This window comes from Equus przewalskii, chromosome 13 (assembly GCF_037783145.1).
Source record: "Equus przewalskii isolate Varuska chromosome 13, EquPr2, whole genome shotgun sequence".
Taxonomy (NCBI): Eukaryota; Metazoa; Chordata; class Mammalia; order Perissodactyla; family Equidae; genus Equus; species Equus przewalskii.
The window spans coordinates 18,196,441-18,220,064 of NC_091843.1; the positions used below are offsets into that span (position 1 = coordinate 18,196,441).

General features: G+C 41.9%; 1 protein-coding gene and 1 long non-coding RNA gene across 18 annotated transcripts in view; one reads left to right on the forward strand and one right to left on the reverse strand.

Annotated features, from left to right (window-relative positions):
- The window catches only part of ATP10B (ATPase phospholipid transporting 10B (putative)), a 286,689-nt gene extending 263,354 nt beyond the window's left edge, over positions 1–23,335 (forward strand). For all 17 annotated transcript variants that reach the window (XM_070569117.1, XM_070569110.1, XM_070569115.1 and 14 more), the window contains 5 exons: positions 4,687–4,887; positions 6,392–6,472; positions 7,831–7,935; positions 15,236–15,423; positions 20,474–23,335. In XM_070569117.1, the coding sequence (XP_070425218.1) occupies positions 4,687–4,887; positions 6,392–6,472; positions 7,831–7,935; positions 15,236–15,423; positions 20,474–20,933 (1,035 nt within the window). In that variant the 3' untranslated portion in view covers positions 20,934–23,335. The remainder of the gene's footprint in view (positions 1–4,686; positions 4,888–6,391; positions 6,473–7,830; positions 7,936–15,235; positions 15,424–20,473) is intronic.
- The window catches only part of LOC103568029 (uncharacterized), a 116,762-nt gene that overhangs the window by 9,351 nt on the left and 83,787 nt on the right, over positions 1–23,624 (reverse strand). The window lies entirely within an intron of this gene.

The following is a 23,624-nucleotide window of genomic DNA, read 5'->3' on the forward strand; positions in this document are numbered from 1 at the left end:
AATATTATCAGGCACTAGGTATAGACCAGAGATCTAGACAGACTTGGTCCCCGCCCTCAAGAGGCTTACAGTCTAAATCAGGCCTCAGCAAACTTATTCTGCAAAGGCTCACATAATACACATTTTCAGTTTTGTGGGCTACGCAGCCTCTGTCACACCTGCTCCACTCTGCTGTGGCAACATGAAAGTAGCTATAAACAATATGCAAATGAAGTGTGGCTGTGCCCCACTGAAACCTTACTTATGGCTGGATTTGTTCTGTAGGATGTAGTTTGTCATCTCCTGGTCTCAATAAATCTTCTCAAAATGTGGTTCTTGGACTAGCAGCATGAGCATCACCTAGAAGCTGGTTAGAAATGTGGATCCTTAGGCTGTACCCCAGGCATATTAACTCAGAATCTGCATGTTGAGTAAGACCCCCCAGGTGATTGATATGAACCTTAAAGACTGACAAGCACTAGTATAGGGAAAAAGAAATTAAAATCTAAAAAACATTTCCTATGGCACATCTTCTTAGAGGAAGGTTAGAATATGATGGACTATCACCAGGAGCCTCAACCTAATCAACCAGGAGGAAAATAATGTGTAAGCTATGACCTGAAAGAAGAGGAGCTACAACTATGAGTTAACCAGACTCCCTGCCAAGAAGGAGAGGTCAATAATGAGTCCTTTAAGGAAATATTTCCAGCAGTTTATTATTCTATAGCATAGATTGTATCTAATTCCAAAAAGTCTAAGTGGCATACAGTAAAAACATGAAGGCAATAGGGAAGTTATAAAGGAAACATAAGGGTTTGGATCAGGAAACAGAGAGAGGAACCTGAGATAAGATGCTGAGTATGAAATATGTGGTTAAAACAGCAGACCAGTTCTCCAGGAGAAAGACTCCCACTTTCATCTAAATCCAGAGATCAATTTGCAAGCAATTAGAAAAAGGTCACACAAAAATTTTCAGGAACTTGTCTTCAGTGGCATTTTTATAGGAAACGAAAATTAACCTCTGTATGGTCACCCGTTTTTCTAACAACCCTTAATAAAAATCAATATTAAATTATAATTCAATAAGAACATCTCAATGGGAAACTGAGCCAATGATATCCAAACACATAGCACTTTATTGCTTTAACTAGGGCTTAGATGAAGCCCTTTGACACCGCTGCTGTGTCGGGTAGGGCAAAGAGCTCAATAAACCTCAACAGGCAGTTCACTCAAGTTCTCCACGCCACCTTGGTTCCTGTACTATTTCCTTGGTGCTTAGTACTGCTTGATACTGTTTGGCATACTAACATTAACATCCACCACCATTTATAGAGAACCTACCGTGCACCAGACTCTGTGCTATGAACTTTACATACATACGTAACTATGAGAGCTAAGTGTGGTGTAGGGGTTAAGAGCATATGTGCTAGAGCCAGACTGGGCTCAAACCCCAGCCCCGCCCTGCTACTTAATAGCAATGTGTCCTTAATTACTTATTTAAGCTCTCTGTATCTCAGTCTCTTTGTCTGTAAAATGGGGATACCACAGAACTCTCAGGTTTATTGTGTGCATATATGAGTTAAAATGTGTGAGGTGCTTAGAACAGCACCCCAAATACAGTGTATGCTTAGTTTGTCCAGATTAAACTAGGTGATGATGATGACAATGACAACAACAGGTGCTAACAGCCTTATGGGGTGGGGACAGTTATTATCTATTTTATAGATGTGGTAGCTGAGAGCCAACGGGGTTACCCAGATCTCACAGCTAACTAAGTCACAGAATCAGGATTGGACCCAGTTCTAGTCTACTCCACACTCCCCACTGTCCTCGTCATGACGGCATTTCGTGCCTCCTGGAGGTCCAAGCACCCTCTTCTCCGGTAGCTGCTAAATTCCTTGCAGGCAAGGGTCACTCTGACACAGGTCGTGTGTCTGCTCTCCAAGCCTCCCTAGCACCATGCCTCAACACAAATTGTTCAAGAATGTTACATGATGATGTTGTCACACTTGGCCACAGAGCTTCCGCACCCCTTCCACACCAGCCAAGGCCATTGCCCCTCTTCCTTCCTCACCTTTGCCTATGACCAGAGCTTGAGTGAACACTGGATCAAGCATCATGGCTCGTACAGGATGATAATGGTGTACAACTTAGAAACTGCAGTTTGGTGAGACAAAGCTGATGCTCGCAGTCCGGGGAGATTCAGGCTTGGAGTAAAAGGGCTAGATCTACATTGTGAGACGTTAGAGGATGGCCTGTGGAAGTACACGTGCTGCCTCGCCCCCTCTGGCATCCATGGCAGAAACTGCCAGCCACAGCCATCTGTGTGCGATGCTTTCCCCACACAGCACCCCAGGGTGGAACCTACTGCCTTTCCTAGTGTGGGATAAAGGACTCTGCACTGGAGTGCTGGACACTGAGCTGTGCTCTCAGATCTTGAATTCACTTTAACAAGCGCATCCACTTCCCACATATGATGAGGGTGGACTCTGGAGCCAGAACATCTGGGTCTGAATCCCAGCTTCACTGCTTACTACCTCTATAATCCCAGCCTAGTCACTTGACCTCTCGGAGGCTCACTTTCCTCAAATGGAAAATGGGGATAATAGTGACTGCCTCAGAGGGCCATTAGGAGAATTGTATGGATCAGAACAGAGCTTGCCACAGAGTAAGTGCTTTATGAGTCTTTATTGCCATTGTTGCTATTATTGATCTCATCTGTAAGATGATGAGGTTGAACTATATGTCACTTCCAGCCCTGTCATCCTAGGATTCTAGAACCTCAAGTCACTGTTCCAACCCCAGTGGCTGAGGGACTTTGATTTAGTTGCTTACCCCATCTGAGCCACTCAATCTGCCTATGTGTAGATAGATGTGAGAGTTATCGTCTCACCCATCTAGTTGGGGAGGGAGAAGCAAGGCAAGGGGCACAAAGGGCCGAAAAGAATTTTTAAAACCACATACACAGAGAAGTTGAAGCCTCATACATTTGCTGAACACTGGTATCAAAGAGACTTTCTAATACTTTGGTTCTTCTCAAACCCACCGTGTCAAGTACACAAGTGGTTGATATTGATCTGAGGACTCAAAGTCTGCCGATAGTGTATTTCAAACCTACCTACAGCACAGGAAATAGACTGAGCCGCTTCCCCCTAAATCCGCTCCTCTGAGAAATAACTTCACCAAAACTCGAGTGCAGGAGGAAAGCCCTTGCGGCAGCACGAGACTGCAGTGGGAGGAGGTGACCTGGAGGCCAGAAGCGCCAAGGGAGGCGAGCCTGGCCTTCAGACAGAGAGATGCAAGGTCCAGGATTCTCAGAGCACTGGGATCTCTTTCAGAGCCAGGACGCTGCCCACTAGTCATCTGGGCAGAAAAGCCAAAGGATGGAACTCCTTGGCTGGAAGGAGCTCGTTCGGTATTGTCACTGCATCATCCAAAGATGGGACTGAGAAAGCTTGAGGGATGGTCAAAGAGAGAGAGCTTTCAAAACTCAGTGGCTGGTTGTACCACTTTCTAGCTCTGAACTTAAGTAAGGGGTAGCTGAGTATCTCAGAGCCTCAGATTCCTCAGCTGTAGAGTGGGACTAATATTCTTATTATCAATATGTAATATATTAATATAACACACAAATATACTTTTATATTAGCAATAATATTAATCTTGCAAGATTGTTAGGACAAGTTGTAATGTATATTGCGCATCTAATAATGTACTATATACTGATCCTATAATACCTCTCACACACCTGGCACAAATAGCTCAATAATAATTATTTCTGACTACGACTAATAATATTAACATGTTCATATTATTATCATTACAATAATAAATAGAGAGCAAAATAACATTGACCTGGTAGTTAGGGAATGAGAATTCTAGCTTGAACACAAACCTGCTGAATGATTTCTTAGAGTACCCTTTACCTCTCAACACCGAGCTGAGAAGTTCTAGTGATCACTCCAGGACCGGCTGCTTACATGACCTTGGTCAAGTCACCAAACCACGTCACAATATGGTAGACAATAATAGTGACCCAGCCCATCTCAGGCGGGGAGGCCTGGAGTGGGAAGGACCTTTGAAAACATAAAGCAAGTTTAGGCAGAAGATTTCTTATTCACCCTCCAGAGTTGCATGACCATTAGGGATGTATTGTTGAGGAAAACCTCGTGAAGTCATCTTCCCGCCAGGCTTCCTGCCTGGCGGTCCAGTTTTCTGTCATCCCTCTCTCAGGGACATCCTTATCTTTTACCACACTGCTACTAAGAACCACTGCCTTTTATGTGTCACGTGTTGTAGTCTAGGTACTTCTATTTCCATCTGAAAGATGCCAAGATGATGTTCAGAAAAGTTAAGCCATTTGCCTAAGGTCACACAGCTAGTAAATGACAGAATTGGGGATTCACAACCAGGCCTCTTTGCCTCCAAAACCTGTGCTCTTACCCACCAGAGTTTACTACCTTAACAAGCTGGTGGGGTTTCCTTCAGGTCCTGAAGAACACTAAGACTAGTTAGTAGTAGTAGTAATCGCAGCAGAACCTGCTGCTCCGAGGATTAGCGTTCTCTCCAAACCTTACACATCCTGCATGCCATGAATGAGGAAACTAAAGCCCCAAGTCAGCGCAGGTGACTTGTCAGAGCTCCCGAGCAGCAGCAGATGACAAGCTGCCTGCAGGTCCGCGCTCATGAGGCCACGCTCTCTGCCCGCAGTGCTACGTCAACCTGCTCTTCTGGTACCAGTTCTTCTGCGGCTTCTCTGGCTCCACCATGATTGATTACTGGCAGATGATATTCTTCAATCTCTTCTTCACCTCCTTGCCTCCTCTCGTCTTTGGAATCCTCGATAAAGACATCTCTGCAGAAACTCTCCTGGCGTTGCCTGAGCTATACAAGCGCGGCCAGAACTCTGAGGTGAGGGGCCCGGGCAGGCGGGGGAGGTGGCCTCAGCTTCTGCCTGACCTCCGATTCCTCCCTGGAGGTGTCAGAGAAAGAGCACTGGGCTGGGGGTCCCACTCTGCCACTTACCTCCCATGTGACGGAGGAACTCGACTCCCTGTTGCTGGCCTGTTTCTCATTTGCTGTTGAGGGTGATGGACCAGACCCATAGGTATTTTTCTTTTTAGTTCTCTCTTAATTATATCACACATTAATACGTGACTGCCCTAGTTGAAGGGGGAGAGGACATGCAGAAAGTTCCCTCTTAGCTGGTTTCTCTCTCCAGGCTTTCGACAGAACCCCCCAAGGCTTGGTTTGGGAACCCCTGGGGTTAAAGCTAGTTTGCTCATTACTGGGTGAGACATTCAAAAATGAGGGCTTCTACGTCACATCAGGGAAAGCAAAACTTAAAACTCAAGGTTACACGTGGTCTAGGACTTGCTAGTATCAAGTAGACTGAAGGAGGCCCAAGAAGCCATCAGGATAGTTTCTTAGAAGGCACAGGGAGGCCCCACTGGTGCCCAGGATGATTTGAAGAAGTCGTACAGCACCAGTCCAGGTGGTCAGACTGGCACAGACACGGGCCAGGAGGTTGGGTGGAAGAGACAGAGAGGGAAACCAACCACCTCGAAGGAGGAGCTCTGGGAAAAGGGACATCAAAATGCCTAGAGTACCTTTGCACCTGGGGGAAAGGAGAGCCAAGTCACATGTGGTATTTGAGAGCTGGTGATGTTGGGTGGACAGCCAACAAAGAACCAAGCCCAATCCTGACCCAAAGACTGGAGGAGAGCAAAACAGCCCAGCATTTCAGGCGAGGGAGACGTGGGGGTGGCACATGTACATGCTGGGCCATTCTAACTGTCCCCTTCCTGTAGGCAAGCTGGCTGCATAATGCATTCCTTGAGTATCTAACATTAAAAGAAGTTAATGTAGCAAAAACAAACTGTAAATGGTTTCACTTTTCCCAGGGAAGGCAGGAAGACTGAAGCACAAAATGGGAAGTCTTATCTCTGAAGCCACCGAGCTCTGTCTCTTGGGACCTATGATCCTGGGCTGTGATTGAGAGCTCCTTTTTAAAAACCTTAGAATCCCCAGACTTACCAAGTTCGTCTTAGCACTAGCAACGTGCAAATGAATGGTAGTCATTAATAACTGAGCACTAATGCACAATTGCATTTAGACCTCTCAAAACCCAAGAAAATAGTTGGTGTTGTTTTCTTCCACTTTCTATGGAAGAAGAATCAATTCTCAAATCAGTTCAGTGACTTGCACAAGGTCACAGTTGGTGATAGAGCTAAGATTTGAACTGAGGTCTGTCACCCTCAAGTCCATGCTCTAAATCATTCCATTCTATTGCCTCTAAGATAAGAGGTGTTGTAAGTGCCATATAGTGTGCTCCAGCTCAGCATGAGGAAGTTGCTTGCAAAGCAAAGAGGCTTGCTTCGAGGGCGGTAACTGTTGATGTATTCTTTCCTGGCAGTGCTATAACATGTTCACTTTCTGGATTTCCATGATGGATGCATTCTACCAGAGCCTCATCTGTTTCTTTATTCCTTACCTGGTAAGTCATCTAATCCCATTCTAACCATACAAATCACAGAGTAGCATTGCTCCTGTTTATATGAAGTCCTAGACTAGCAGTGTCTTTCTGGACACTTTAGAGCAGAGGCTCCAAACAGGTGGCCTGCAGATTACATCCACACCAGGGTATTTGAAAAGTCAGAACACTTTACTAAAAGAGCTTAATTTCTGCCAGTTTTTGAAAAACTGAAAGCTATCAGTACACTGGGTGATTTTCCCTCATGGCAAAAATCCAGAGTTGACTCAACAGACCTGTTTAGATAGGGTGCATGTTCTCCAGCTTGCCATAGTCCCCACCACTCCCTTTTGTCTTATACCTGGCCTTCTTCACTCATTTACTCTTTCTAAGTTGAGCACTGAAGGTATTTGAATTTACATTTATATTTAGATTTGTGCTTCTAAGGTCAAAGCAGCAAGCATTCAGGCAGCAAGTTCTGATAGTAAGGAATACTACATTATCTGAAATAAAAGCAAGAATGCAGATAACAAGGGATACCAGCCGCATCTCAATTTGGTCCCCTAGTTAAAAGAGTAAGAATTTAGATAGCAAAGGATATCTGCGTTCTTCCTGGACAGGGAACCAGGATGTGAGATAATTGCTACTAGGTAAACAATGGTGTCTATCTGACCTCTGGGCTCACAAACTTTTGCAACTAGCAACAAGATGGGTGTCAACGAAGCAGACGTTTTGTGCTATGTTTGACTTTTCTCACTTATAATACCCTCCCTGCCCAGGCCTCTGCTTGCCTTTCCAGCTTCATCTTTTGTCCCCATGATGTGCTCAACAAATCAGCTATCTAGGACCATTTGACCTTTTCACCCTCAATTCTGGCCTCTGCCTGGTCTGCCTTTCCTTTCTCTTTTCAAGAGATTAACTCCTCTTATTATGGTCTCAGCTGATATCTCCCCTCTTCTGTTCTCCCAGGGGGCCTTATACTTGCCCTCCGTTATAGCATTTACCCCCTGAAGTACAGTTGCCCTGCCTAGTGAACTGTAAACTCTTTGAAGGTGGACAGAGAAGTATCTTCAGCAATTGGCATTGTGTCTAGTGGGTGTTCGATATATTCTTTGTTCATTCATTCCACAATGTTCTGGAATACCCATCACGGCTTCCTCTGCAAATGTGTTTCTAAAGAATTTCATCCTGTCCACTCACTCCTCGTCTCGTCTATTCCTCGGGTCAGTTCCACATGGATGGCAGCTGGATGGAAAGCTTCTCCCCATTCCTTCCCCTGCCTTGACACCTGCCTTCACTGATGCTTTATAATCACTGTGTCCAAGCCAAGGCCTTGAGTCCCTGGGCACATCTCACAGTGCCTGTTTGTTACTCCTCTGCAGACCTACAAGGACTCTGATATCGATGTCTTTACCTTTGGGACACCCATCAACACCATCTCCCTCGCCACAATCCTCTTGCACCAAGCGATGGAAATGAAGACCTGGGTGAGTGCCTCAGAGCCCCTTTCGCCTAACAATTGTCTTCCTGTCCATTGACCACATCCAGATGTCTGAGTTGTTTCACTGTATATTATTGATCTACTTGATACATACTAGACTCCTACCTGTGTCCCACTTGTGCAGGGATGAAAGAGGTATAGAAGATAAAATTAATAAAATTCCTGGCTTCAACTTACTTATCATCTAGTCAGGATGATAAAATTAAGACTTATATTTTTAAAAATGAAAATTTGTTGCGAAAAAAGATATTTTTTTTAATTAAAAAATCAGAGGTGTTTCAGAAACAAGAAAAACATTAGACTGATGGTATTCAAGGCTGTGTTGGGAAGGTATGTTCCCCATTTAATTCCGGGGTAAAAGGCTAGAAGACTGCCTCCATGTAAGCACATCTCAAACATGTCCAAATATCACATTTTCATATCTTAAAAAGGCAGTGCCAGGTTTCTCATTACATTCTTGAAGTCAGTGATAATTGTAACAACAAAGAGTTTAAAATTATATACAGATACCTATCTACATGATTTAATATATTATCTTATTTAACCTCCTAGAACCCTTTGTGTTAGGTGGAGGTTTTTTGTATTTTTTTTTTTTCAGTTTTATTGAGAGAGAATTGACATACAGCACTGTATGAGTTTAAGGTGCACAGCATAATGATACACATATATTGTGAAGAGGTGGATGTTAACTAAACTCATTGTGGTAATCATTGTGCAATATATGCGTGTGTTAGGTGTTTTTTTATTCCCATTTTATAGATATTGAAAAAGGTACAAGAAATTTTCCCCAAGCAGTTCAAGACAGAAGCAAATATGAACGCCGGCAGTCTGACTCTTGACCTTTTAACTGCTGTGCTAATAGTCTGAGGAGATGAGATTGAATGGTGCAGGAAAACCACTTGACAGAAAGATGTGTCCTTAGCCAAGCGGAAGGGCTCTTTCGGAGAGCGTATGTATTAAAAATTTCGAAAATGCCCCAAGTAGGCTCAATGTGTTCCCTACGTTCTGCAATGGAACTTCCTCCCCAACCTCCTACCCCCTACAAGCTAGAGCAGGCCCTGACCTGCTGGGCAGTAGCTGATGAGAGCCATACAAGGGAACTTCCGGATCACAGAGTTCCCATTTTGAAAACCCCTTCTTCTCCCATTCATGCCAATGACAGATAGAACAAAGTAATAAAACCAAAAAGGCATAGCCAAGCTTAAAGATAGGATAAATTTCTTCAAGAACCACCAGCACCGAAAGAGGCTGAAACACAATGGGGTGGGGGAGGGGAAAGTACTCCACAGGCTCAAACTGAAGGTTTTCTGGAATCCAGGACAGGAAACAGACCATGGCAGTGGGAGTCTGGCTCCTGTGGGGTAAGGAAGACTGGAGCCCCATTTACTGCTGGGTCCCAGGTCTGGGCTGGAGTTCCCCCACTCAAGAAAGAAAGCTAAAGATGAGATGACAATGACAAGCTATTTGGAGTTACAGTTTTATCAGAAGCTGTGAGAAAGGTAGGCAAGAGTCAGAGATAGAACTTTAGTACTAGAAACTGAGCCAAGCTAAGGAAACATTTAGAACTCTTGAAATGAAAAATTTTGTCATTGAAACTAAAAATGCAATTCGTAGGACCCACTCTAGATTGACACTGGCAAAAAGTCAACTACCACATTGGAAGGTAGTATTGGGAACTCATCCAGAATGCTGCTCAAATGTGAAAAGTAGTTAGGAGGAGTGGTGGCTAGGCTAAATGACTCCAGCATCCACAAAATAGGAGTGATAAAAGAAGAAAAAGGAAAGAATGGTAGAGAAGCAATAGATGAAGAGATAATCAATGAGGATGAAAATTAATCAAAATAAATCTGGATATATGGCCTGGATATATCAAATGGAAACTGTGCAGAGTAAAAGACAAAGAGACAATCTTAAAGCCTACCAGAGACTAGGAACAAATCACTCGAAAAGGAAGAGCAGTTAAAATGACAAACAATAGAAGCCAGAAAACAATGGAGTAATAATCTTCAGAGGCCTGAGGGGAACAACAGTTACCCTATTAATGCTAGGGCAAAGACACGACATTCTCAGACAAACTCATAGACCCTCACTAAAAGAAGAAACCTACTTCTGCAAGAACATAAAATCTAAAACTGTGAGAAACAACATAATGGTAAAGAAGAGCTGTTCAATAGGTAGTTAATTTATGCTAAAGCTTTCATCACGACCACATTTAACTATAAATTTTCCCATAAAAGTCCACATTTATATAGTGTCTCTTAAAACTTAAGTTATCTTAATATTTAAAAATAGTATCTTAAAAACTTAAGAGGAATGTAGGAAACTCAATTCAGCAGAATATAGGGAAGATGAAAAGAGCAAAAGAAATGATGGCAGATAAAACATACAAAATAAGAGGTTCAAAATAAATCCAAATATATCAGTACTTATAATAAATGTAAGTGGATTTAATTCACCTATTAAAAGCAAAAATTATCAGATTGGATGTTATCCAGCAAATACAAGAAGAAATAGACAAATTCACCATTATGGTGTGAGATTTTTGTACAACTCTATCAGAAACAGATATAGATCAAATAGGATATGGAAGCTTTGAATAAATTAGCACACTTGATCGACTATAGTTAGATCTAATATATAAAATCCTGCTCCAAATAGCAAACATGCATCTTTTCAAACACACACAGACCATATACCAAAAATTCAAAGAAAAAGAGTGAATTCTGAATCACAAAGGAATTAGAAAGACTCAGTATCGTAAAGAGCGTGTTTTCTGACAACAATGCATTTAGATTAAAAACAAGCAAGAAAAAGATAGCCAAACAAACCTAACATGCTTGGAAATTTCAAAATGCACTGCTAAATAACTCACACAGTCAGGAGTAAATCATGATGGAAATTATACTTGTTGCTGAATGACTATAAAAATACCACATTTGCAAACTTGTGGCATGCAGCTAAAGCTTTTATTATTAAAAACAAAAAGAAGAAAAACAAGTTAAGAATTCAACTCTAAGGAACTTAAAAAAATTACCATGTAAACCTAAAGAAAATAGAAGAAAAGAAAAAAGATAAGAGAAAAATCAAGGAAACAATAGAAACTAATGTCTGGCAAAACTGATCCAGGATAAGACACAGAAAGAAGAACCAGAAAAACAATACTAGGAATGCAAAAGACTGTAATCATAGATATAATCAATTTTTAAATATTTTTTTGAAAATGTAAGCCAGTTCATAATTTCTTTAAATGTGAACTTTACCAAAACATAGTCAAGATCATTCAGCAAACCTGAATAAAACAATCACCATTAAAGAAATTTAATTGGTAATCCTGTCCCCAAAGCCACAAACCCAGAGTATTATAAGGATAGGTTTGACCAAATTTATAAGGGACAGATAATCCCTATCTTAAACCAACTTTTTCACAGATTAGAAAAGTGGAAAAGACAGGCAATTCATTTTTCATGGGTAGAATAATCCTGATACCAAAATGGGCATGGACAGTTCAAGAAAAGAAAATTTTAGGCCAGTCTCACTAAAGGAACATAGATGTAAAAATTCTAAATAAAATTATTGGCAAACCAACTGAGCAGTGTATTAAAGATAATAACGTCCAACCAAGGAACTTTCATATCCTGTTAGTAGACGGTAAACTGAAAGCACCACTCTGGAGAACAATTTGCAAATAGCTAGAGGAGTTTAAGTACTCATATGCTGTGACACACTTCCCCTTGTAAATATGCACCCTGGAAATACTCCTACGTGTATATACAGAGGCATGTACACGAATGTTTGTTACAGCATTGTTCTTAATAGAAAAAAAAATTAGAAGTAGCCTAAATCTTCATCAACAGAAAAATAAATAAATTGTGGCATATTCATACAATAAACAGTTAAAATGAATAAACTAGAGCCGTATCTATCAACACAGATAAGACTACAAAACACAATGTCTATTGAAAAACAAGTTACAGAAGGATACGTACACATGAAAAAGTAAAACAGTATTCATAAACGTGCATACAGAAACATGTATATACAAAATATGCATAAGAATGATGAATGCTGAATTTATGTTCAAGATTAAAGAGAAAACATTTGCAAGGGATACATGGGTGCTTTAAGTGTATCTGTAAGACTCAGTCTTTTAATAAAACTCAGGCAAATATGATATAAGGTTAAAATTGATAAAGCTGGAGGTTGAATATATGAGGTTTGTTATCTGTATGCTTGAAATATTTCACAATTTAATTACATTTTTAAATAACTAGCCCAAGATATTTTCCAAGAGGAACTCTGCTCTCTATGACCCTCTTAACCATTAGATTTTTTTCGACCTTTCAAAATGCCCTGTGAAGTATAATCAGGCCTCGATTGTGTATTAAATGGGTGATGAAACTCAAGATTCTGCATCCTCTGATTGCTCACTCAGCCCACTTTCTCAAAGCACTGCATTCATCTGCTTTGAAAGAGGGTAGCTGTTCCTTTCACTCACCATTCAGCATTATTAATCCACCTAAGGCATCTCTAGACCAGGTATCCCAATAGTTACCGGTGATTTCTGGTGCTCTCGGGAAAGGAGTCAGCTGCAAGAATCATTATGAAAGTGCTTGAAGCAGGGGGAGTCTGTTTCTTCCCTGGGTAGAAACCTAACATGAATTTTAATAACTGTGTCACTTTTCACAGTCCCCACGAAAGCAGTGAAAAAATTAGCTAACTGCTTTCTTCTTCAGGAACAGAGTCTAGATTTTTCAGATCACCTTTCCCACTGAAAACAACTAAAGATAAGGAAGAACTTATTTTAAAAAAAAGAAAAAAAACACTCCTTAAAAGCATAAAAGAGCTGACAGGATAGTAAAAACAAAAAGCTCTGGGAAAGGGGAATTCTAGAGACACAAGGTGAGCCAGAGCCTCTGTTTTCTTGAGGGTCTTTGCAATCCTACCCAAAAGGAACTTGGTTTTTGACAGACTTGACTGAGCAAAAAGTTCAGGAATCAAAACCCAGACACCAAAGGTAGGAGTCTAATAAGAGATTACATTAAATTAGGACCCCAAAGGCTATACCACCCGAAAGTGGACCAGCTTGTACACCCTCCCCCACAGGGAGTAAAAGGATTGTTCCCATTGTGCTGAACAAAGCAAGGAGAATCAATATAAAGAAGCTGCCCTGGGACATAGACCACGTGCTGGCCTCAGACAGATTTGCAGCCTAGGTTTGCATCACCTGGGTGAGCCAAACTTCGACCTATGAATTCAGTTTAAAATGACTCAGTGGCCAAGGATACTGCAAAATAAACACACACACCCTCTCTAGAGAAAAGTATGTCATCCTAAGGCTCAAATTGTCCCTATGAACTTTTCAAGGGCGATAACCATCACATATTCAAAAATAACCAAGCTCTCAAGGAAACAAGAACCCATTAATGAAGGTCAAAAAAAAATCAGGGGCCAGCGTGGTGATGTAGTGGTTAAGATCACACACTCCTCTTGGTGGCCTGGGGTTTCTGGGTTCGGATCCTGAGCCAAACCTACACACCACTCACCAACCCATGCTGTGGTGGCATCCTGCATACAAAATAGAGGAAGACTGGCACAGATGTTAGCTCAGGGATAATCTTCCTCACCAAAAAAAAAAAATATATATATATATATGTATATATATATATATATATTTCAGGTGTTGATATTATTCAATATAAATTGTAGGAAAGCTATGTTTAAAGAAGAATAAGATGTAAAATATCTGCAGGGATTAGCAGACTATACAAAGCAACCCAGTCAATTTGAAAAGAGACCAAATAAGACATTTAGACATTTAAAAAAATACAGTAACTATAATTTAAGTTTCAATGGCTGGCTTAAAAGCAAATTAGACACAGCTGAATGGGAGAGTTAGTGAATTGGCCAAAAGAAATTATCCAGAATATAAAACAGAGGAAAAATTATGGAAGAGATATCAAATACATAGAAGATAGAGTGGTATCTGAAAAGGTCTAACACACATCTGATCAGAATCTCAGAAGGAAAGGAGAGAGAAAATGAGACAGAGGCAGTATATGAAAAGATAATGACTTGAGAATTTTGCAGAAGCAATGAAAGACATCAATCCACAGACTCAAAAAGTTCTGCAAAACTCTAGAACACTAATGACAAAATAAAAATCAAAAGCAACCAGGTTTTAAGAGAGAAAGATTTCCTTCTAAGGAACAATAGATAGAGTTGCTAACTTCTCAATAGCAACGACAGAAGCCAGAAGATAGTGGAATGCTAGCTTAAATGTAGTGAAAGAAAATAACTGCCAAATAAGAATTCTACATCCATCAAGAAAATCTGTCAAGAAGGAGAATGAAACAAAGCAGTAGAGAATATATCACCAGCAGACTCCCACTGAAGGAAATGGTAAAGGATATCCCTAGAGCAAAGAGAAAGAAATATCAGATGGAAGGTCCAAGATGCAAGAGAGAATGAAGGCATAGAAAGTGGTAAACATGAAAGTAAATCTTAATGAATACTGACCGTGTTAGACTATAATGACTTATGGGCTTTAAAAAGACGATAGAATTAAAATACACAGTAGCAACAAGATAAGTCGGGAAAAAGGTAAAGAGAGTTAAAGTGCTATAAAGTCCTTGTATAACTCAGGAGGAGGAAAAAGTAGTTATAAACTTTAGACTGTGGTAAGATTGCTTATTATCATTTACTGAGCAATCACTTAAAGAACAGAAATGGAGTGTATAACTTTCAAACTAGTAAAGGGGGAAAATGAAACTAGACAAAATAGTCAATAAGTTTAAAAGAGCACAAGAATGGGGGGGAAAGAAGCACAAAACAGGCAGGACAAAAGATCAGACAACAGAACCCTTCACTGCTTTGCAAATGAATAAACTACAGCCACATGTGGAAAAAATGCATTCATCACACAAACATAACATTGAGGGGAAAAAAGAAAAATCACACAAAATGTGATTTATCTAACATTTAAAAATGGGCTACAAGGGGAAGCATACGTAGGTGGTAAAACTACAAAGGATAACTTGGAAACTATCACAAATCAAGGACGAGACAGAAGATTTAGGAGATCTTGGGGTATGTGTGTTCAAATTCTGGGGGGTAGCAACATAGACGTTTGCTTTATAAGGAGGCATTAAACTGTATGCTTTTTTGAATTTTTTATATGTGTGTTGCATTTCCAAAAAAAGTTGAAAACAAAGTTAACCAAGCGGCGTGGTTGCACTGCCCCCTAACCTAAATGTTCAACAGCGTTTATTTCTCCTTTCTCTCCACAGACCATTATCCACGGGCTTGTGCTCATAGGCAGCTTCCTGTTGTACTTTGTGGTGTCCCTAGTGTACAATGCCGCCTGCGTCACCTGCAACAGTCCCACCAATCCCTACTGGGTGATGGAAGGCCAGCTCGCAGACCCCACTTTCTACCTCGTCTGCTTCCTCACACCAGTCGTGGCTCTTCTCCCAAGGTTTGAACGTGGGAGCTGTTTTCTTGCTAGAACTACCAATCTCCCCTTAATAAGCCGTGTTCATGATCCTAGATTCAAGAGTTTGCCTCCTACTGGGATCCTTGAGGCTATTGTTTCAAAGATAAGGTGCTAGGACAGAAAGAACAATGAACTAGGAGGCAAATAACATGGACCCTGGTCCCAGGTCAGCCACAGAGTAGCAAGTCACCCAATCTGGCATGGCCTCAGTTGTGACATCTATAAAATCAGAGTAATAATTCCTACCCTCCTGCCTTATAAATGTTGTTGTATCTAAGGAATCATTTTGAAAAGCTCTATGGTCCTATATTTATTAGCCCAGGAATCTCCCACTCAAATGCCTGCAAGGACAGGTAAGCAACTATGGAAAACCAGGTAAAGTACAGACATTGACATTGGTGGAAAGAATTTCTCAGCTTCCCCCTGTCATTGCCACCAGGAAAGATCAAGTCTAGCATTCCAGAGCTTCAGAATTTTCCTGGAAATTCAACTTTTGCATGAAATAGCCAACTTTTTAATATTACTCAAATTTGTTAAAACACACACACACACAACATGTATTAGCCAAATAAATCATTCATGCCTAGGGACTATTTCTAACATTTCCAGCCTAAACCCTGTACACTTGCCTTTTCCAGAAAGACCACAGCAGCAACAGCAATAATGCCTTGCATTTCCCTGGAGCTCAGTCTTGACACATGCTCTCCTATCGAGCTCCTCATTTTGCTTTTACTAAATCACCTGGAAGTTAAGCAGATCTCTGGTTCTATTCCCACTTGCTTATGGGACAGCTCAAGTCCCAAGAGGGACCAGAATGTGTCCACATGCCCACCACAAATCATAGTGGAGCTAGATTCTCCCAACTCAGACGCCAATGTTCTGTTCTCCAGCCCACACTGTCTAGTCAGAGTAACTGGTGAACTTGATGATCATGCACCCATAGGCAAGACTTAGCCCCTCTCCATCCTCAGGGTCTCACAACTCTGAACATCCAAATTCAGCCACTTTATCATTATAAGCTGTAGCCAACAGGCCATTGCAACATTCTGCCAAACTTTTTCTAATCCAAAATTAGGCAGAGAGCCATCAGTAGATCTTGCTTTGTTTAGTAAGTCTGGCAGCTTGCATACCCTAGTTTGGTCTCCATATCTTCTTCCTAAGCCACCTCAGACCTTGACCTTTGAAGATACCAAGATGATAAATACTATTGAAGTCAGTGAACCCCACAAATGCTGGGTGAGTTCCAAGTACACACTGTGTCCACAGCCTCCCTGCTTGGCCCTTACTGGTCTCTGCTGCCTCATCTCTCCACTCCCTGCCTCCAACTTTGGGCTCCATACCACCAACCTTCTTGCACTTCCCTAAAGGCCCCAGGCCCTCTCACCTCCCTGCCTTTGTTCACACTGTTCCTTCTGTTAGAAATGCCCTTCCCATTACCAACCCTCCTCCTGCTTTGACAAAATTTCAGGCATGCCCAATTCCAGAAGACTTTTGTGTCTTCACCTACCTTCCTTAGGCTGAAACAGGTCCCCTTCCTGCGTGTGTTCCCATCACTTAGGTTGTATGTCTGTCGCTGCCTTTATCCCATTTATTATAAATTGTCTATTTGTGTTGGTCTAACCATTAACTCCTGGAAGTAATGTAGTCTGCTTATCATTATGTAACCAACACCTAGCACAGTTCCTGCCACATAGGCTACACTCAGAGATAAATGAGCAATGGATGCTAAAGAAACAGAAAGATGAATAAAATGGGATCCTTGCTCTCAAGAAGCCTGCAATCCAGCAGACAATTCAGACATAAGTTCAACCTGTATTATGGGTCCTCTCTGTATTCATAGAAGGCCCTGAGAGTGAAGAGTAGGAAGCAATCAAGAATAAGCACAAGCCTCAGAGGACAGATTTCCCACCCAACCCCTTCTTCAGCCCAACCCCTGGGAAGACAGACCCTGGAGATACCATGAGGATTGTGCCCTCATTGGAAAAGGGCTTCAGATACATGGGTTAAATATTTTTGTCCACCCTGTTGGGGTTAAACACGGTTGTGATCATCACTGACCATGGACTGAGCTCCTCTGTTCTGTTTCTTATTTGGAGTATGGAAATAGAAAATTATCAGCCCCATATTCTTTGTCTTACCCTTGGCTAGAAAACACACTTGAAGCCAAAGTCTACCAGCTTGATGAGGATCATTGAAAACTATGAAAAGACTATTGACACTTTTCTTTGAAAAAATAAGCACTCAACATTACAGCTTGTTAAACAGATGAGGGATGAGTTAGGGAACAGTTAGCAAATATTTACTTGCTGGTTACCATAGTGCATAAGTTAAATCTTTGCTTATTCTATATTGAATTTCTGTTTAATTCTGTTTACTAAGAAAGGCGAAGAGATTTCCTCTAATCATGAAAGGATTATTTTAATGGTTCCACATACTGTTGAACTGTAACCTTGGAACAATTAGTGTTTTTTATTGAAATCCACATGACAGAATGTTTGCCACAGAAAACCGTATTTGTTCATTTAAAGTCGTAAGCTGTATTTATCATAATGGAGATTGATTTCACTTACCAAGATTGTGATAATTATCCCACTCACCGTGACCTCACTAATCTTGGTCTAATTAATTCAACCAGTATGAAAGAACTGTACAGATTCTCTTAAACTAGGAACAAGTAAATTATTTTACGGATAAAACAAAAGAACCTAACACAAACTTTAAAAACAGTGCAGCATCTTAATTAGCTACAACAGAGGATAACAGTCCTTGGACAACTCTTCCCTCAGCTTCAGTAACTCAACACTCTTGGTTTTCCACCTGCATCTCCTTTGTTTCCTTTGCTGGCCCAAGTCCTCAACATGGTGTATGTCAATCCTTGGTCCTAGGTTCCCCTGTCTTCTAACTTCTGCTCTCTCTACAGACTTAGCAACCACTATTGTGAAGTTAAATATTTTTAACAGGTGAATCTCCAATATAAATTCCCAGCCAGATATCTCTTCTGAATTCCAGGCACATCTTTCTAGCTACCTAATTATCACCTCCCCTGGGCATGCTAAGTCTGAAGAAAGCAGGAGATATCGATAATTTAGTTTACGATTCATCCTCTATACTACTGCCATCCAAGAAACCTGGATTTCTTCCAGAGTCCCTTTCCCCAAAGAGTTACCCACTTTAGATCAAGGCAGACCTGGAGGAGTTATGCTTGATACTGCCCACCACCTCATGCCCATATGGAGCCTATCACCAAGACCTGACAGTTCTATCTGCTACACATTTCTCAAATCCATCTGCTATTTCCATTTCTACAGTCACCACCGTGGATGGGTTATAATCCTTTCATCCTAAATTATTGCAATAGTCTCCTAATGGGTTTTGCCCTAATCCATTATCATTGTGTCAAAGTGTCATCATGTCATCTGTTTATAACCCTTCAAGGGCTTCCCACAGCCTTTATAATAAAGCACAAAAACCATAATGTGTCCCACAGTCCTTGGCTGCTCTGTCCCTGCCAACCCCTTCTGTGTCCTATTTCCCCACTCTTGTCCTCACTCTCCACACTTCAGCCATTGTACCCTGGAGTGGTTCCTACCTCCTCTCTGCCTGGCTACTGCCCATGCATCCCTCAGTCCTCTGCTTTAATGTTTCTTCCTCAGGGAAGGTCTCTCACAACCAGATCAGGTGTTTGACACTCTCATTGCTCCCTCTGCTTCGAACTCTGTTCATGGGCTACATGAGAACAGGAACCCTGTCTGTCTTGTTCACAGCTTAATCCCTTGGGGCCTGGCCCGTCGTCAGGACTTGACAAGTATTTGTTGAATAAATGAACAGAGAAGGAAAGTGATGGCTTGGGGGAAAGGTTTAAACTGAGAAAATTCCAGTTTCCAGGCAATAAATTAAGTCTTTCCTGAAACACATACATGGCCACCTGTACTGCCTCCCTGGGAGAAATGAGAAAGAATGGGGAAAGTATGTCTGATTTCTTGGGATCTGCTATAGTCTTCAGAAAACCCTTGCCCACTGTGAGGTCACCCTGAAGCTTTTAGACACAGTGGAAGGATGGGAGCCTCTCTGCTTACAAGGCTTAAGAAATAAAAATTCAGAAGAAAAAAGGATCATTTTTGGAAAAGACCTTAGATGTCTTCTGGACCAACTGGATTACTTTTTAGATAAAGAAACTGACACCCAGAAGGGATATGAGTTGCCCACTATCACAAGATGGTGTGTGCTCCCTCCATACATCACTTAATTTTATTCACCTTCTTACTCCCTCTCTTCCTAATCTTGTAACAGCGAAGAGAACCTAGGCACAGATAGAGACTCCCATTCCAGAGTCCACTACAGGCAACATGCATCTTGCATGGGGAGAAGAACTCTGAGTTCCATCAGGGAGCTCTATTAACTTCTTGAAACCTTGGGACACCCATCTCATCATTTGGGGCCTCGGTTTCTTCACCTGGAAAATTGTAATAATACACTGATGCTGTGAAGTCCATGTGGCCTATTGATTTAAGAAAAGAATATGTATTTAGAAACTACTTAACAATTAAGTTCCACAAAGGGTTGAACATTACAAAGCAAGTAAATTTGGCAAATTAGAATAGCCCAGAAATAGAATGGACTGCCTTGTATGTGATAGATACGAGAAGAGCCCCGGGATCTGGAGAGCTTGGTTCCACCCATAGCTCCATCACTGTGTGGCTCTGGAAAAATCACTGAATCTCTTGGTGCCTCAGTTTCCTCATCTGGACTCAGGGGGAACCAAAAGTACCATGCAGTTGCATGGAATTGTTGGGAGAATAAGATGAGTTAATAACACATACGACACTTAGAGTAGTCCTGGTACATAATAAATGTTAGCCATTATATTCTGTTGTTGAACTCCCCAACAGCAGAGGTGCCCAGGCCTAGATATGATAATCAGCAGTCAGTGCAGCAAAGAGGATCTCGTGCTGGGTGGGGAGTTGGATTCTAAGACCACTTTCAATGAGTCAACACAATAAAATAAAGACAATTTCTGATTTTTTCCCACCAGGTACTTTATCCTGTCTCTACAAGGGACTTATGGGAAGTCTCTGATCTCAAAAGCTCAGAAAATCGACAGACTCCCCATGGACAAAAGAGATCTGAAAATCCAGAGTTGGAGAAGCAGACAGAGGCCTGCCCCTGTCCCTGGGGAGGCTCAGCCCACCCACCATCCAGAGCCACCTGTCTCAGAACAGGGCTTCAGAGCCAGCACCCCAAAGAGCTCTAGGCCTTCCAAGCGGAAGTACAAGGAGAACTGGGTGGTGCATGGGGAGAGATGCAGCAGAGACCACATGAGGGATGACCCATGTTCAGGGGACTCCTCAGCTAAACTCTCATCAGGGGAGCACCTTCTTCTGGGGCCTGGTAGGACAATGGCTTCTGGAGTCTACTCAAGTGGACAGACTGATGCCTACCGGCCCTCAAACAGGGGCAGCCATCGCCGATCCCAGAGTTCGCTGACCATATGAGGAGACTGCAGAAATATGTACAAAGTCAGAGAAGGTCGTCCAGTCGCTGGCCTAATTAACCATTTCCTCTTCATGGAGGAAAGAATGTGCCAGTCTTACTCTTTTCTCCCTACCAGGCTTGACTTCCTTAAAGAAAGTGCCGGCCCTGAGGGGTTTGACAAAAAAGGACTAGAAACCAATTGACCTCTAGTTTTCTCTGCTGCCAACAGCACATCTTGCAAACAGAGTTTTTTTATAAGGAGGCTATGTTTCTATTGTATTGAATTTTCAAATTTTTTAGCCCAGAAACATTCTTCTGATCCTCTGGATAAGTACAGTCTACAACCAATGCAACTGTGTTGTATGTTTCCAAGATTCCAAGAAGTGTATCGACTCAGGCGATATCTCAGGATATGGAAGTTTCTGGGCTTGTCAAACCATCACCCCACCCCTTGGTGCCAAGAGTTAAAGTTTCAGAAGAGACCCATGCACACAAGTGCTTCATTTCTAGTGTATTGCAGTGATGGCCGTGTTGGGATTAACATCCCTTTCATTCTCAGAAAGTTGGGTCTGCTTTTTGTCTCTAAGCCAAAGAAAACCACATCTGAAGATTAAAATGACTTGAAGCCAGTGCCACAGACACTTCTAAGAGTTGTAGGGCCACAGCTAGGGTAAGCAGCGGAAAGAACATAAGCATGCTAAAGGAAACAGGTGCACCAGAAACCCCATGATTTACCACACGTCCCATAGTCTGGAGAATCTACCAAGAGGACGTGGGCAGCATTCTTTGTTTAAAGCTATTTATTTTATTTATTTTTAAATAGAAGTACCCCTCCTCATTCAGCTCTCAGGATAGGAAAACTCTAAGATCAGGAGATCTTTGCACATCTGCACCCAGACTAGACCCATATGATAGAGCAACTCTGAGCCCAAACAATGACATGTTTAAGAGTAGGGCCATTGTGAAACCCTATTCATTAAGCTTATGCCAGAATATCACCATCTGGAAGACACTGGCACCTGCCTCTGTTAAATTAGGGAGAGTCAGAGGAAGTCTCATGTCACAGGGAAAGAAGGATTGTATAGACTTCTTATCCCTGGAGGCTGTAAATGCCAAATATATGAAAAAGCTTAAAAGTGTTGAAATAGAAGAATGGATGGTAGAATTCTAATAGGCTGTCAGGAGAAGCTAGGTCTACTATAGACAAGGATAGCCCATCCCTAGTCTTTTAAGGTAAGTCGGGGAGGGCTACTGAAGCCCTCCCCTCCTTATGGTGGTGCCATATATCAGACAAAATCCCTATACATTAGGGATGGGTGCAACAAGTGTGACAAGTCTTTGAGCCTAAGCGATATAGCCACCCCTTGAGTTGACTTATCACTTAACTTCTCAGCAAAGATGCCCAAAAAGATCGTAACAATCAAGTTGGCAAATGGCAGACTGAGCTGGTCCTTTGACCATCCTACTGACAAACCTGACCTAGAGGGGCCATTCAGTGCATCGTACTGGAGTCAATACACTGGATCACTTTGGCTGACTCTGCCGTATCTTGATGCCACACTGGCCAGCTGGTGGGTATTTAGGGGAATCCTACAGGAGGTTTGCTGAGGGAGGAGTGGGTAACACATCAGGCGACGCAGTAATGATATGAATTGTCCCAAATGAGGGGATTGAGCCAAAACTTGGATCTCAGGGTCCTCTTTTTCCCCCATACAATTCCTGCCCACTCCCAAAAGCCAGATGAGACGGTAAGGTGTTTCAGAAAAGAACAGAGTAGTGGGAAGAACACTGGCCTCAGGAGATCCGGGTTTGAGTCTTTGCTCCTCCTCTGTACTCTCGAGGAGCCAGGAGCCTTGAAGCAGGATGCCTTACCTGCAAATTAGGTTAGAACTGCCCTACCTCCCACGCTTGGCATAAGGATTAGGTCAAAATACATGGGGGATGTGAAAACCCTTTGAAAGCTGTCACACCCTTGATAATAACAAAGGGATTTTTATGTCAGAGCTAAGAGGAAATAAAGTGATAGGGAAGTTGAGAAAAATGTACTTACTATACATAAGTATACTATCCTCAAATGCCAAACCATAACCAACATTCTGATGCTGCTCTCTTTCTTGTGCATGACCAACCAACCCAGTTAGCCTGGGATTTTCCAGTTTTAGCACTGAAAGTCCCACATCCTGGGAAACTCCTCAGTCCTGGGACAACTGGTCACCTACTCTTTCCCCTCCCTCTTTGTAAACCAAACCAACTGTGACTGTCCAATGTGCCATCTTAGGGGGAAAGGTTAAAACAACTATTTCCCTATAACATAATGCTAATGATTGTACTTAATACATTTTTATACTTTTATGACCTTTTACTGATTGACTGGAAATGTGTCACCCTTTGTTAGAAAAATAAATAAACATGGTTTTCCATAGTTGCTGCAGTTCTGAGTACTCTCTCTTCCTTCCATCCTTCTTTGCATTCACTCATTCACATCCATTCACTTATCTAGCCAATCAACTGTTAAGCCCCTACCAGCTAACTGGTGATGTGCTAGAGGCTATGAGGAACACAGTCCTCATCTTAAAGAAGCTCATAGTCTTGTTGGACACATTATCAGGAAGATAATATTTGATCCAACATAAGAGAATGACACAAACCAAAATGGTTGTAAGAATTAGAAGCAGCACACAGTCTCCTCTCTCAGAAACTCCAGCCTGGCT